The sequence below is a fragment of the Papio anubis genome, unplaced genomic scaffold, assembly GCF_008728515.1.
Source record: "Papio anubis isolate 15944 unplaced genomic scaffold, Panubis1.0 scaffold128, whole genome shotgun sequence".
Classification (NCBI taxonomy): domain Eukaryota; kingdom Metazoa; phylum Chordata; class Mammalia; order Primates; family Cercopithecidae; genus Papio; species Papio anubis.
The window spans coordinates 145407-161054 of record NW_022161225.1 but is presented as its reverse complement, the minus strand read 5'-3'; the positions used below and the strand labels follow the sequence as shown (position 1 = coordinate 161054).

At 43.9% G+C, this 15648-nt stretch overlaps 1 protein-coding gene and 1 long non-coding RNA gene across 3 annotated transcripts in view; one reads left to right on the top strand and one right to left on the bottom strand.

The window, feature by feature from the left end:
- The window catches only part of LOC116272565 (unconventional myosin-Ie), a 102968-nt gene that overhangs the window by 49202 nt on the left and 38118 nt on the right, over positions 1-15648 (top strand). Inside the window, exons 14-17 of one of the 2 annotated variants that reach the window (XM_031661304.1) lie at positions 687-785; positions 10832-10976; positions 15125-15239; positions 15450-15619. In XM_031661304.1, coding sequence (XP_031517164.1) covers positions 687-785; positions 10832-10976; positions 15125-15239; positions 15450-15619 — 529 coding nt within the window. The remainder of the gene's footprint in view (positions 1-686; positions 786-10831; positions 10977-15124; positions 15240-15449; positions 15620-15648) is intronic. The other variant, XM_031661305.1, reaches the window with a different exon arrangement.
- LOC110743688 lies at positions 6074-12488 on the bottom strand. The gene is made up of 2 exons (XR_002523074.2): positions 11575-12488; positions 6074-7520 (listed from the first exon to the last, which is right to left on the bottom strand). It is a non-coding gene; the product is annotated as an uncharacterized LOC110743688 (long non-coding RNA).

Genomic DNA, 15648 nt, shown 5'->3' with positions numbered 1-15648 from the left:
GAAAGATAGAGAAAGAAAAGAAGGAAGCTCTAGCATCATTTAATTCAAAAGTTAAAAGTTCTTTCCTTTAGCCTTCTGATAAACCAATATTTTTGTTCATACTCTAGGTGATAGTTAGATGGGTCTTTGTGTTACTGTTATTCTTTGAAACAGATATGTAATACCCTGTTGTTTAATGACTATATTTTATTTATTTATTTATTTTTTGAGATGGAGTCTCACTCTGTCATACAGGCTGGAGTGCAGTGGTGTGATCTCGGCTCACTGCAGCCTCTGCCTCCCGGGTTCAAGTGATTTTCCTGCCTCAGCCTCCCGAGTAGCTGAGACTACAGGTGCACACCACCACGCCCGGTTAATTTTTGTATTTTCAGTAGAGATAACGTTTCACCATGTTGGCCAGGCTGGTCTTGAACTCCTGACCTCAGGTGATACACCTTCCTCGGCCTCCCAAAGTGCTGGGATTACAGGTGTGAGCCACCGTGCCTGGCCTAATTGCTGTATTTCAATATTTTAAAATTAGCATTATGTCATCTGAGAGGTCAGCTCAGTGTTTGAATGCTATAAATTGTAGTCTTTTGAATATGTTTCCCTACAGCTTGGAACTGGGGGTTTGGGGAATGGCTGGTGAGAACACGGGTGAAAGGATTATCCAGTAATGTCCAGGCCCCATTTTCTCCTTTGCACAGGGTAAAGCATCAAGTTGAATATCTGGGTCTGAAAGAGAACATTCGAGTGAGAAGAGCTGGCTATGCCTATCGGCGCATTTTCCAAAAATTCCTACAGAGGTAATGAACTAGTGACTCTGGCCTTTTTTAAAACAGGTTTATTGAGCTATAATTCAAATCTATACAATTCACCCCCTTCAAGTGTATGAGTCAGTGGCTTTTAACATATTCACAGAGTTGTGCAGCTATCACCACAGTTAACTTTAGGACATTTTCTTACCCTGAAAAGAAGTCATGCTTCCCTTTGTTGTCAACCAATTTTCCCCTTGCCTCCGGGCCCAGCCAGTCACTTATCTACCTTCTGTCTATAGATTTGCTTATGCTGGGCTTTTCATAGCAATGGAATCATGTATGTGTCCTCTGTGACTGGCTTCTCTCGCTGAACGTAAGATTCATCCATGATGTTGCACTTAAATACCTCCTTCCTGTTAATTGCAGAATAGTAATCCGTTGTATGGATATAGCGCAGTTTACTTATTCATTCATCAGTTGATAAACGTCAGTTGTTTCCACTTCTTGGCCATTATGAATAATGCTGCTATGAAAATCTGTGTACAAGTTTCTATGCGGTCATATTTCATTTATTTTGGGTATATGCTTAAAAGTGCAGTTGCGGCCGGGCACGGTGGCTCACACATGTAATCCCAGCACTTTGGGAGGCCCAGGCGGACGGACCACGAGGTCAGGAGATCGAGATCATCCTGGCTAACATGGTGAAATCCCGTCTCTAGGCCGCGCGCGGTGGCTCAAGCCTGTAATCCCAGCACTTTGGGAAGCCGAGACGGGCGGATCACGAGGTCAGGAGATCGAGACCATCCTGGCTAACACAGTGAAACCCCGTCTCTACTAAAAAAACACAAAAAACTAGCCGGGCGAGGTGGCGGGCGCCTGTAGTCCCAGCTACTCAGGAGGCTGAGACAGGAGAAGGGCGTAAACCCGGGAGGCGGAGCTTGCAGTGAACTGAGATCCAGCCACTGCACTCCAGCCTGGGCGACAGAGCGAGACTCCGTCTCAAAAAAAACAAAACAAAACAAAACAAAAAAAACAAAAAGTGCAATTGCTTGGTCATATGGTAATTCTGCATTTAACCTTTGAGAGGAACTGCCTGATTGTTTTCTGAAGTGACTGCACCATTTTACATTTTATACCACTAGCAGTATTTGAGGCTTCCAATTTATCTAAATCCTTGCCAACATAAGTTATTTTCTAACCATCCTAGTGAGTGTGGAGTGGTATTTCATGGTGGTTTTGATTTGCATTTCCCAGATTGCAAATTATATTGAGGATTTTTTCCTGTGCCTATTAGCTATTTGTATTTCCTCTTTGGAGAAATGTCTGTTAGGCCCTTTGCAATTTTTTAATTGGGTGTTTTGTCTTTTTATTATTGCATCGTAGTAACAATTCTTTTACTGTTATTTCTTGTAGAATAAATCAATAGCCATAACTATTCATTAGGCTGTCTGTTTAGTGTAACACATAAGTTCAGGAATTCTTGATAATTGTGCTACAGGAAGGGTGGAGGTTTAACTTGACTGAACAAATTAACAGTATGAAGACAATTTCAGGAAAATATTTAACCCACTTAAGACAATAAGCTTAAAATATTTCACCTCAAAAATCTTGTACAATCCATGTATAAATTTAAACTTGTTTTTATATATCCCTTAACATGTATTTGGCAGGACCCGTACTTAAATTGTTCTTATTTTGTGTTGTTTGTAAAAGGATAAAATGTAGTACCCCTAAAATGTGACATCACTCTAACTTCTCTAATGATTCTGTGGCGTTCCACCATATTTCAGCATGCATTTAATTTCCTTTAAGGAATAGGGAAACAAAAAAGAAGCAAGCCAAATTTAGTGTTTTATTTATTTATTTAGAGACAAGGTCTTGCTCCATTACTCAGGAGTGCAGTGGTGCAATCATAACTCACTGCATCCTTGAACTCCTGGACTCAAGCCATTTTCTCCCACCTCAGTCTCCATGTAGTTAGTACTGCAGGCATGCGTCACCACGCCCAGATGACTTTTTACTTTTCATAAAGACAGGGTCTCACTATGTTGTCCCGGCTGCTCTCAAGTGATCCTCTCACCTCAACCTCCCAAAGTGTAGGGATCATCATCATGAATGACCACACCGGGCCAAATTGAGCATTTGAGTCAGAAACAGTTACATCTTCCTGATATATTATGCAGGGGCTGGATATAATGGTTTTTTTTTGTTTGTCTGTTTTAATTCAGATTGTATATAACAAAGAACTAATAGACTGAAGAAGAGGTTCATTACTGTCTTTGGAATCTAGTATTTCTCATAAGACAGTTCTTATTTAGGGCTGTTGTTTCTTGTGCTATGAGATTAGGACAGCTGACTCACCATTTAGAGGTTTTAAAAAAGGGCTAATCATTTCGTATAATAAAGCCTCAGAAACTCAGTCCCCCACATTTGAGTTTCCTAATAATTTTGGAGGTGAGTTAGACTAGGAACAAGGTTCATCCTCTTTGTTCTCTGAATTGAAGACATCAGTACACCTATAGTGTAAGCAGGACTACGTGAAAGAAATATTTAGGAAGTTGAGAAAATATATTTGTAAAGCTTTTGCATCACCATAGCACCATCCATTTGCTGACAAACAACTGAGATGTTAGTTACGAGACTTCCTTAAACAGATCGGTAACACTAGCTTAGAAGAGAGTTTCTCAGCCTCAGACACTGACATTTTAGGCTGGAAGATTCTTTGCTTCCGAGTCTTTCCTGTCTATCGTGGGATGTTTAGCAGCCTTCTTGGCCTCCACCCACTAGATGCCAGTAGTGTACCTTCCTCTGAGTTGTGACATCCAAAATTGTATCCAGACATTGACTGATGTTTCCCCTACAGGGCACAGTCAGTTGAAGAAGTTTGGCTTAGATCATCATTTTAAAATTTTTTTTTTTTTTTTTTAAGAGATAAGGTCTCCCTTGGTTGCCCAGGCTGGTCTTGAACTCTTGGGCTCAAGCAGTCCTCCTGCCTTAGCCTCCCAAAGTGCTGGGGTTACAGGCATGAGCTACCATTCCCGGCCCCAAAATACCCTTTTATAATTAAGAGGGACTGGGCTCGGTGGCTCATGCCTATAATCCCAGCACTTTGGGAGCTGAGGTGGGCATATCACCTGAGGTCAGGAGTTTGAGACCAGCCTGGCCAACTGGTGAAACCTGTCTCTACTAAAAATACAAAAATTAGCCAGGTGCAGTGGCACACATCTGTAATCCCAGCTACTTGGGAGGCTGAGGCATGAGAATCACTCAAACCAGGGAGGCGGAGGTTGCAGTGAGCTGAGATGGCGCCGTTGCACTCCAGCCTGGGCGACAGAGCGAGACTCCGTCTCAAAAAAAAATTCCACACAGCAAAGGAAACAATCAACAAAATGAAGAGACAACCCACGAAATGGGAGAAAATATTTGCAAACCATCCATCTGACAAGGGATTAATAACCAGAATATAGAAGGAGCTCAAACAACTTTGTGGGGAAAAAAAATCTAATAATCCAATCCAAAAAATGAGCAAACGATCTCAATAGATATTTCTCAAAAAAAGACATGCTGATGGCAAACAGACATATGAAACAGTGTTCAATATCACTGGTCATCAGAGAAATGCAAAGTAAAACTACAATGAGGTGTCTCACCCCAATTAAAGTGGCTTTTACCCAAAAGACAGGCAATAACAAATGCTGGCGAGAATGTGGAGAAAGGGAACCATCCTACGCTGTTGATGGGAATGTAAATTAGTATAACTACTATGGGGAACAGTTTGGAAGTTCCTCCAGAAACTAAAAATAGAGCTACCATATGATCCAGCAATCCCACTCCTAGGTACAGAGCCAAAAGAAAGGAAATCAGGATGTGAAAGAGATATCTTCACTCCTATGTTTATGGCAGCACTATTCGCAATAGCCAGGATTTGGAAGCAGTCTGCGTCCATCAACAGACAAAAGGATAAAGAAAATGTGATACAAGCTGGATGCGGTGGCTCATGCCTGTAATCTCAGCACTTTGGGAGGTCATGGTGGGCAGACCACTTGAGATCAGGAGTTTGAGATCAGCCTGGCCAACATGGTGAAACCCTGTCTCTACTAAAAATACAAAAATTAGCCTAGTGTGGTGGCCCATGCATGTAATGCCAGCTACCCGGGAGGCTGAGGTGGGAAAATTTCCTGAACCCGGGAAGCAAAGGCTGCAATGAGCCAAGATTGTGCCACTGTACTACATACAGCCTGGGTGATGGACAAGACCCGGTCTCAAAAAAAAAAAAAAAAGAAGAAGAAGAAAAGAAAATGTGATACACATAGACAGTGGAGTACTATTCAGGAATAAAAAATAATGAGATCCAGGCCAGGTGTGGTGGCTCCCGCCTGTAATCCCAGCACTTTGGGAGGCCAAGGTGTGTGGATCACTTGAGGTTGGGAGTTTGAGACCAGCCTGGCCAACATGGTGAAACCTCCTCTACTAAAAATACAAAAATTAGCCAGGTGTGGTGGTACACACCTGTAATTCCAGCTACTCAAGAGGCTGAGGTGGAAGGATTGCTGGAACCCAAGGCGGAGTTTGCAGTGAGCTGAGATTACGCCACTGCCCTCAAACCTGGGTGACAGAGCGAGATTCCATCTCAAAAAAAAAATGAGATCCTGCCATTTGCAACAACACGATGGAACTGGAGATCATTATGTTAAGTGAAACAAGCCAGGCACAGAAAGACAAACATCACATGTTCTCACTTATTTGTGGGAGCTAAAAATTAAAGTAATTGAACTCATCAAGATAAAGAATAAAATGATGGTTACCAGAGGCTGGGAAGGGTAATGGGGGGAGGGGAAGGGAAGTGGAGATGGTTAATGCATACAAAAAAATAGAAAGAATGAATAAGACCTAGTGTTTGCTAGCACAAGTGGGTGACTATAGTCAAAAATAATTTAAGTGTACATTTTAAAACAACTGAAAGAGTACAAGTGAATTTCATGTAATACAAAGAAGAAATGTTTGAGGAGATGGGCACGCCATTTTCCATGATGTGATTATTGCACATTGCATACCTGTATCAAAATAGCTCATGCAATAAGTAAAAAAGAAAAAAAAAAAAACTCATGCAACCCATAAATATATATACCCACTGTGTGTCCACAAAAATAAAACAACTCATCAGTCCAGGTGCAGTGGCTCATGCCTGTAATTCCAGAACATTGGGAGGCTAAGGCAGGAGGATTACTTGAGCCCAGGAGGTCAAGGCTACAGTGAGTTAGCCTGGGTGACAGGGCAAAACCGTGTCTCAAGAGAACAAGAAAAGAGAAACTAATCAGACCTTTTTTAATCTATTCTTTTTTTTTTTTTTTTTTTTTGAGAAACCAGTTCTGAAAGACCTCCTTCCTTCTACCTTGTTTTAAAAACCAACCAACCAACCAACCAAACTGACTTCTATAAGTAATGCTGGGAGTGCTGCCATCTCAGGAGACCAGGAAGTCTGTGCACACTTTTTACCATCTAAGGCCGGACACCCCAACTCCTGGCCGGGGACCAGTACTGGTCTGTGGCCTGTTAGGAACTGGCCCATACAGCAGGAGGTGAGCAGCAGGCCAGCGAGCATTACCGCCTGAGCCCCACCTCCTGTCAGATCAGCAGCGGCATTAGATTCTCACAGGAGCACAAACCCTATTGTAAACTGCACATGCAAGGGATCTGGGTTGTGCGCTCCTTTTGAGAATCTTAATGCCTGATGACCTGAGGTGGAACAGTGTCATCCCAAAACCACCCCCACAACCCCGTCCATAGAAAAATTATCTTCCATGAATCCTGGTGCCACAAAAGGTTGGCTGGTCTAAGGGATCCTGTGCTACGTGCATGAGCTGTGAACTGACTCTGTTGATTTTCCGGATCTGTCCCGAGTACCATGCTAGCTTCATGGTTCCATGCATGGTACTTTACGCTGTGCCTCATTCTGAGTAGGCATTTTGTGAAATTTCTTATGCATTTTATGTTGAGGAACTTTCACTGAAATGCTTGTATCCTTGGATGTCTCCCTTCTTAGCTCCCCTGCTGTAAGCTTTTCCTTTCAGAAGAGACACATAGCCTTGTGTCTATTGTCAAAAAGTAGCCTTTTTTATTGTTGTCATACTTTTCTTGGTTTGAGAATACTGGGGCCGGGCAAGGTGCCTCACGCCTGTAATCCCAGTCCTTTGGGAGGCCGCAGTGGGCAGATCACCTCAGGTCAGGAGTTCAAGACCAGCCTGACCAACATGGTGAAACCCCGCCTCTACTAAAAATACAAAAATTAGCCAGGCATGGTGCCGGTTGCCTGTAGTCCCAGCTACTCAGAAGCTGAGGCAGCAGAATCTCTTGGATCCAGGAGGCGCAGTGAACCGAGGCTACACCATTGTACTCCAGCCTGGGTGACAAGAGTGAAACTCTGTCTCAAAAAAAGATTACTGGGAGGATAAAGTTTGGAAGGAGATAATTTTTCCATAAAAAGGACATTTTCAGTCCCCCACACTGTATTTCAAAACTGTTATTGAAGCAGTCCACTCAAAAGTGGCTTGAAGTCCAGGTATATGAATGGGCAGGGGTATTTCTCTGGAGAGAACACCATTTTCCATAAGACACTTGAGTCTGGGATCTTGGTCATGCAGAATTCATCCAGAATCCACCACTGACTGTCTCATCCTGTGATGGTCTACAGGTAGTTGAACCATCTCATATAACTTTATTTTTTCCAAAGGTGAGAGGAAAGGCTTTGTTCATAAAATTGCTTTCTAGGTGTCCACAGAAAGGCTGCCAAATGAGAAACAGAAAGTAAAAGCCTGAAGAGAATGGATATATTAATACCCAGCACAACTATCCACATATGCATGTATTATACACCCTCCCTAGAAAGGAAGTTCACAGGCCTAAACAGAGCCATGGCTCAGAGACTACCCAGAGCGTAGTGTTGGCTTAGGAAATACTCTATGTGTTTAGTGTGTGTTATTTTCCTCTCTGGAAAATCCTTTATATTTATCAAAACCATCCCTCTTGACCGAATATTGGAGAGCAAAAATCAAAAAATGCCTTAATTCCCCCATGGGTGGGCCTCATGCTCTTAAAGTAAGTACTGTGCTACTTGAAACAGTAGCAGGAGGCACCCGTTTACACCATCTCCCCACTACAACTTTTATGCCTTTATAAAGTGTTAAAAAAAAAAAAAAAAACTGTTAGAAATAGCAGCCATGTTGCGTCTTAGAAAATGAGTTTTCCAGAAAACACCTCTCTGAGCTAGGCAATGTGTGTTTCTTTCTGTGGTTGGCAGCAATAAGCCCAAATATGGATTCTGATGCTTAGGAGGAAGAATGTGGTAGAAACATAACAGATTTGCAAAGTTTATCTTGTAGCATGATTTACACTTCCTCACAAGCATGCTTCCTCTGACCTTGACCTAGCCTCTCAGAATGTGGGGATGATAAAGGCATGCCTCGTCAGCACAGGCATTCCACGTCATGGGCAAGAGAGGAGAAAGAATAGGAAGCCCAGGAAAGCACAGAGTGGTGGAGAGTGTCCTCGGAGGTCAGAAACAGCCTTAATCTCAAGTGCCAGCAGCTGGGAGTCCCTGGGGTCCGAGCTGCGTTTCCTCTGAGAAGGAAACCTGGGATCAGTGATCCAAGAGATAACAAGAGCCGGGAAGAGATTCCAGGCAGAAAGAGGAGCCGGCACAAAGGCCTTGAGAAGAAATATTAGCATATTTGAGTCTTAAGCTGAAAATGTGTGATGAAAGGAATGTAAGCTATTATTGCCATCTGTCCAGAATTATCACAGGCACCAATTAGGCAGGGGCACCATTGCCCTGTGCAACCTGCTCCCACGAGTATTATCCTAGAGAAAGACAGTGGCATGTGTCCTTGGTAGGACGACATGTATAGTTGGTTCATGCCCTGGTCTCCAGTGCGATACCAAAGGATGGGGTCAGGATGTATCAGGCTTCATGGAAGCAAAGGAAGCCCCAGGCAATTCCCATATATTGCCAAGACCCTCACCAGTGGAGGCCTTGTCAGGATAAGGGAGAGAAAGTCTCTGCAAGGTTCATTACGGTAAAAACAAAACAAAACAAAAAACGCAGCATTAATTTTGTAGGAAAAAATGTGAATTGCCATAAAGATCCATTTCCAGTTGCACAATAAATATACTTCAGTTTATAATTTTAGGTTAGATCAAGCCAAGCAAAACTGTACTCTTAGAAACTTGTCACCTTGAAAGTCTGTAGTCTTTTCCTTCTCACTTCTATCCTCCTTGAACTTTCTGCCTCACCCAATTAGATTCCCAGCACCTACTCATTTTCACTAACTCCCCCAATCACATCTAGAAAGGTTCTGCTATTAGTCATTTATGTGTAGCTTAATTTGTTTTGATTAATGTCATTATACCATATATGAAAGTTATTCATGCTAATGTGTGACTTCCACTCGGCATTTTCATTTTTAAGCTTTTTATCTCTAATTAGGGAATAGGAGGATTTACCTCTCCAGAAAGTTTATGATATTATCAGGCAAGATGCAGACATTTGAGAGGAGCAGAGAAGGCTCCTAAAATCACCTTAGTCCCAACCAGCTGGCCCTGTGGGAGCCCTGGATCCTAAAGGCAGGGCCACTCAAGGTTCCCTTCTCCCTTGGCTGTCATAAATCAGTCTAATCCTGATAGTAGTTTCTGGAAACAAAGGAGGGCCCTGGCTTCGCTCAAGGCCTGGGGACCTAGTGCCTGGGCCCTGGATGTGCTCGCACGTGGGCCACGCCCTCCAACTTCACACCCACGCATGCCCATGATTCTGTCCATGTTTGACAAACTGTAATGTGCTTGTCTCTCCTTGATTATATCAGCCTCTGACAAAATAGGCATGTATAGTAGACTGGATAATCTTAAAAAAAAAATTTAAATGTGAACCAGTCCATGGCTTTTTTGCAGTGTCATAATGAAAGAGACAGACAGGGATTCAAATCCCATCTCTGACACTTACTAGCTAAGTAGCCTTGGGCAAGTCATAATTTGCCTCTGTCTCTTACTCTGCAAAATGGAAAACCAACCTGATCAGGTTGCTATAGGAATGAGGAGATCGTACATCAAAAGCTTCGGTCACAGCACTTCATGCAGAGGGAGCACCCATCTGCATTAGCCAGGAGTGTTCATTATGACTGCTGTGTGCCAGGCATGGTTTAAGGCTCTGGATGTGCAGGAGGAGCCACACAGATGTGGCATCCAGTCTCCTGGAGCGCTCACCTTCATGCGGGAGGCATAAATTAACCAAATAAACCCCAACATGAATATAACTACAAATCAGAGTACATGCTCTGAAGGAAAAATATTACTTGCTATGAGAGAAACTAACAAGGAAGCAGTTTTTGATTTTTCGTCCAAGAAGGCCTATCTGGGAGTGTCACTGAAGGTGAGACACCCAAGGGGGAGCCAGCCAAGTGATGAGTTTAGGGAGCAGCACACCAGTAGAGGGAAGAGCAGGGGCAGAGGCTCCGAGGAAGGAAAGGGCATGGTGGGCACGAAGAAGAGGCCATTCTTGAAGAAATGCAGCAAGCCAAAGTGAGAGTGAAGAGGCAAGGTTGAAGAACAGCCAAGGACCAGATCCCAAGGGCCTCATGACCCAGATGCATAGAATTTCAAAGGTGAAAGTTGATATACCATTGTTATAATAGCTGCTTAGCAGGAGCTTTGTAAAACTCTTTGCGTCGTTAAATGCCCTGAAGAAATTGGGAGATTATTATTGAGACAAGACCATTTGATTTTGCCTAGAGAGCACCCCTGGTGACCTTCCACAATGCTATTTTTAGACAGTGGTAGAAAGAGTACGCAGGTTTTCACCAGGGTGTTGACAAGGGAATGCTGGGAAAGGGAAGCAGCGGGAGGCAGCTCTGGAACGGGCATCCCAGACTGGGGATTTTTGCAGTCATGGCGGTCCATGCCTGAGCCTTCGAACAGCTGGCAAATAGATGATCAGTAACTTTGCAGCACTGGGCACCTTCAGAGCGGAGCTCTTGCCGCCTTGCTCAGGTAGAAAGCCAGTGTGGTCCCACCCAAGTCTGATTCTCTTCTCCCCAATGTCCCCACAGGTATGCCATTCTGACCAAAGCCACCTGGCCCTCTTGGCAGGGAGATGAGAAGCAAGGCGTCCTGCACCTGCTGCAGTCGGTCAACATGGACAGCGACCAGTTCCAGCTGGGGAGGAGTAAAGTGTTCATCAAAGCCCCCGAGTCTGTGAGTGCTTGGCTGGCTCTCCACTCTCTTCCCTCTCGCAGGGCCCCCGCCAGCCCTGCTCCACCCCTTGCCTGGCTTCTTTTTCTCATTCTTCACTTCACGCCATCGATGCTGTCTCCTCAAGCCTTCCCTCCCTTCCTGGTCTGAGTGGGTCCTTCCCTAAACACGTGCTCTCCGTAGCCCATCACCGCCCCGTTCATTTCCTGCAGAGCACTGAGCAGGTAGAAAAAGGGGCGTCAGAGAGTGGCTCCTTCCTCGCTGACTGTCTCGCTGCTCTCTAGCTGCTACACTCCTTGAGGGCAGGGACTCTTTGTTCCATATGTCTCTATATACCCAAAGTCTCACGCAGAAAATGCTCAATAGTTACTTAGTCTCTAAGAGTATCTAAGCTAAAGAGGGACTCCACTGTCCCACCCATGGTTAGTTGACACCAAGTCAGTTACACATAGGCTCAGGATTCCTCCTGGAAGGTGCCGCAGAGTGCCGGGTGGGAATTCCCAGGATTGTACCTAGAAGGCCTTGCAGGAGCCTAGAAAGGACTGTGAGGGGGAAAATAGGTGGGAGGAGAAATTTCTGGTTTAGAGAACACGGTACTTACCAGTAAGGCGTTCATAATACACATTCACAGTTCACAGACAGACTGCTACAGCTGCGTTTACAGACACTTCTTGCTTTCCTGATGAGAATGTGCTCAGTGAGCCCCATGCATGCCCACAGGAAGTTCTGTTCAGTTCTTCTGCACAGTTTGCTCCAGGGCTGTAGAATAAAGACATTCATTCCTTTTGAAGCTGGAGAAACTGCTGGAACCAAGGTTTAGCATCATCGTTTCTCGAGGCTCCCTTAACCATCACAAGACCCCGTTTCGAGAGTCAGTGATGAACTTGGCAGAAATCAGTCATGAGACCAAGGGGAGATCGTATGGGGACTCACAGTAAAAGGGAAGCATTTGATGTCAGGCACATCCCAGTCTTGCCGTTAGTTTTCTTCTCCTCTAGGGTGAGCCCATAGCCACTGTTCTGCCTGCCTCGTAGGATCAGCCTGAGACGCAGGAATGATAATGGCTATAACTGAATGGCTTTGTGAGACATCGAAATTATTAAATAAATAAGTGGCACACAGAGATGGAAGCCATTTATGAAACGTTTGTGGTAGCATTTTTCTACTTTGAGTTATTTGTAGCTTCACAAGAATTTTCATTTCCAAATATAAAGTGAAAATGTTGTGTCATTTGCCATTAAGCAACCCACAGAACAGTTCCTGTTCTTTCTAAAATGGGATGGAGTGATTTATCGGTACAATTGAGAACTCCTTGTTTCATACCCGCTTTTACTTTTCAGCTTGTGAGATTTTCATATATAATTAAAACAGCCTCAATATTTGTAATACTATTTTTTCTGATTCAGTTGCGTTGGAGGGGGTTATATTCAAAATCAAGATTTATTTTTGGCTGTCCTTTTCCTTGCCTTACACTCAATTGTGTTATTACCATTACTTGACTCTCCTTTCCCCCATCTTTGAAATGTGCACTCACACACGCACACCATCACCTCTGCTCTCTCCCCTGCCCCAAACGCATACATCCCCATCTAGCCCTGACAGGCAAATACTTTCACAAAAGTTGGTTTTTAAAATCCGGCTGGGCACAGTGGCTCATGCCTGTAATCTCAACACGTTGGGAGGCTGAGTTGGGAAGATGACTTGAGGCCAGGAGTTCAAGACTGGGCAAGTCAGTTAGACCTCATCTCTACAAAAAAATTTAAAATTAGCTGGGTGTGGTGGTACGCGCCTGTTGTCCTAGCTACTCAGGAGGCTGAGGTCAGAGGATCACTTGAGCCCAGGAGTTCAAGGTTACAGTGTGCTATGATTGTACCACTGCAGTCCAGCCTGGGCAACAAATCAAGAAAGACCTTTTCTCTTAAAAAAAACAAAACAAAACAAAACAAAAACAGGAAAAGGAAAAAGAAAAAAAGAAAAACTACCATGTGGTTTTACCTTAATAGTAAATGTGCTGAATATACAAAATTACCTGTTTGCTTTAACAACCCCCATCATGGCTGGGCGCGGTGGCTCACGCCTGTAATCCCAGCACTTTGGGAGGCTGAGGCGGGCGAATCAAGAGGTCAGGAGATCAAGACCATCCTGGCTAACACGGTGAAACCCTGTCTCTACTGAAAATACAAAAAAAATTAGCCGGGCATGGTGGCGGGTGCCTGTAGTCCCAGCTACTCGGGAGACTGAGGCAGGAGAATGGGGCTTGAACCCGGGAGGCGGAGTTTGCAGTGAGCCGAGATTGCGCCACTGGACTCCAGCCTGGGCAACAGAGCGAGACTCTGTCTCAAAAAAAACCAAAAAAACAAAATCCACATCAGACACCATGGGGTTTGTTTTTGTTTTGTGTTACATGTATCCATGTCTTTTGGCTTTTCTCATTCAGGGTTGTTTTGTATGTTTTTCTGTTGTTGTTATTGTTTGGTTTGGTTTGGTTTTTATTCTCTCCTCATCTATGTTATCAAGGTTTTTTTTTCTTGAACCTCCCTAATTTCTAACCCCCTGGACTTTTAAAAAGAAATCTAAAATCCAGCGAATCTTTGAGATAGTCTCTAGGAAGTTGGGAATCGTTTGCCTCTTCATCCTTTCTGAGTCACAAGTGTATTTTCTGTGATACGCCCAAAATAGTTCTGGGAAAGAAGGAAACAAGACTTACTCAGAAACCCAATACATAAGATAAGAAATATCAATGGATATTCTTACAACAGGCAACTAACTGCAGGGCTCAGATTTTAAACTTTCTGTCCAGTTGCTAATCTGTGCATTCCACTTGGGGTTTAGAAATCCGTCCTTATGTCCATTGTATACGGCACTGAAGCCGGGGGAATTACGTGGCCCCTCCCCTGGTGTCTGGAGTTTGGGTTGTTGTTTCTGCACAGATGGAGCTATGAGAAGGAGAGAAGTTGAGTGGCAGGAGAGGATAGGTCTGGCTCCGAAGCATATACCCGGCTAAACGGAGACAACAAATCAAGCCCAGCTGCCTTCAAACCACATTGGCTTGTTTACTTCTGGAACATTTTTGCAATGACTATTCATCATCTTTACTTTGCATTTTTATTGGTTGATTTTCTTTTTTTCCTAGAGAGTTATGGAAGCCACTCTCAAGGTAGATGAAAAGGTTTCCTACCATTTTACAGGTGATCAAATGCAGGTTTACAGAGGAAGCTTTGCATGTCTAAATGAGGAGCCTGGCAGAGCCTGAAAGACCTAGGTTCACTTTCTAGCCCCACCCAGTCTTAGTTCCAGTTTTCTCATCTGGAAAACGGAGATGACAGAGTATGTGGCTCATGTAGCTGTGGTGTTGAATGAAACTGCGTGGAAATCATCTAGGGTGACTTCTGCCCCACAGTGGGCACTCGGCTCACTACAGCTGTTTGCTGTCGCTTTTATTATTCCAAAGCCTGGTTGAGGTGAACCTCAGCATTCATTGGTAAAATGGCCCGACTCTCAAGACCTGGCAGAGGCTGATGTGGCCCCTTAACAGCTCCAGCCCTCCTGGGCAAATCCAAGTCCTAACTAGCACACCTCAAGTCCAGCTCCAATCACTGTGGTTATTATCCTCGCTCTGCTGCTCCTTGGTGAATCCTGAGACAGGAAGTCTGTATTTTCTTGGAACTGAAAGTAGAGCAGCCCTCCTTCCACAGCAGCACAAGCCCTGCTCCTGCAGAAACTGGAAAATTCTGTTTAGAGGCTGCATGCCGAAATGCCGCACCAAACAACAGCAACAGCTCCACCTACTCACTTGATCTGGCTTCCTAATAATATCTTTGGATGAAGGTGGGGGATAAGTGGAGAAGCGCTGAATCGCTTGTTTGAGTCTCACAGAGACTGTAGCAAGGCAGGGCAAGGTCCAACTGAATACACTCAGATTCTCCTATTTCCCATTGTTTTCCATTAAAAGAAAAAAGGTATAGGTCATTTTATAGTGGGAATAAACAACATGCCACAGTAAGCATTTCACGTATTTGTTCATGAATCAGAGAGGTTGCTTCCTGTGCATGTCATTGTCGAAACTGAGTGTCCCTGGAATGACAAGAAAAGTAGTGTTCAGGGATTGGGGCTTGGGCCTTGGCTCACATTTGTCTTCTCTCCATTCACAGCTATTTCTTTTAGAAGAGATGAGAGAGAGAAAGTATGATGGATATGCTCGAGTGATACAGAAATCATGGAGGAAATTTGTGGCCCGGAAGAAATATGTTCAAATGAGAGAAGAAGGTATTTTAGCAATTTTGTTTCATTCATTTTAACAAATCTGAAGAGTAAATTTGAGCTTACGTGAAGTTCTAAGTTCCATTTTATTTTGCATATAATGTCATGCTACAAATATTGCATCATTTAGAGTTTATTTGTATATTTTCACAGTATTTTCCTCCTTTTTCTGACTGACTTATCCTTCTTCCATCTTCACCCTCTTGGGAATCGTAGCCTCAGACATCTTACTGAACAAGAAGGAGAGAAGGAGAAACAGTATTAACAGGAACTTCATAGGGGATTACATTGGGATGGAGGAGCACCCAGAGCTCCAGCAGTTCGTGGGCAAGAGGGAGAAGATTGATTTTGCAGACACAGTCACCAAGTACGACAGGAGGTTCAAGGTACGTGCTGACTGCCCGCCTCTGAGATC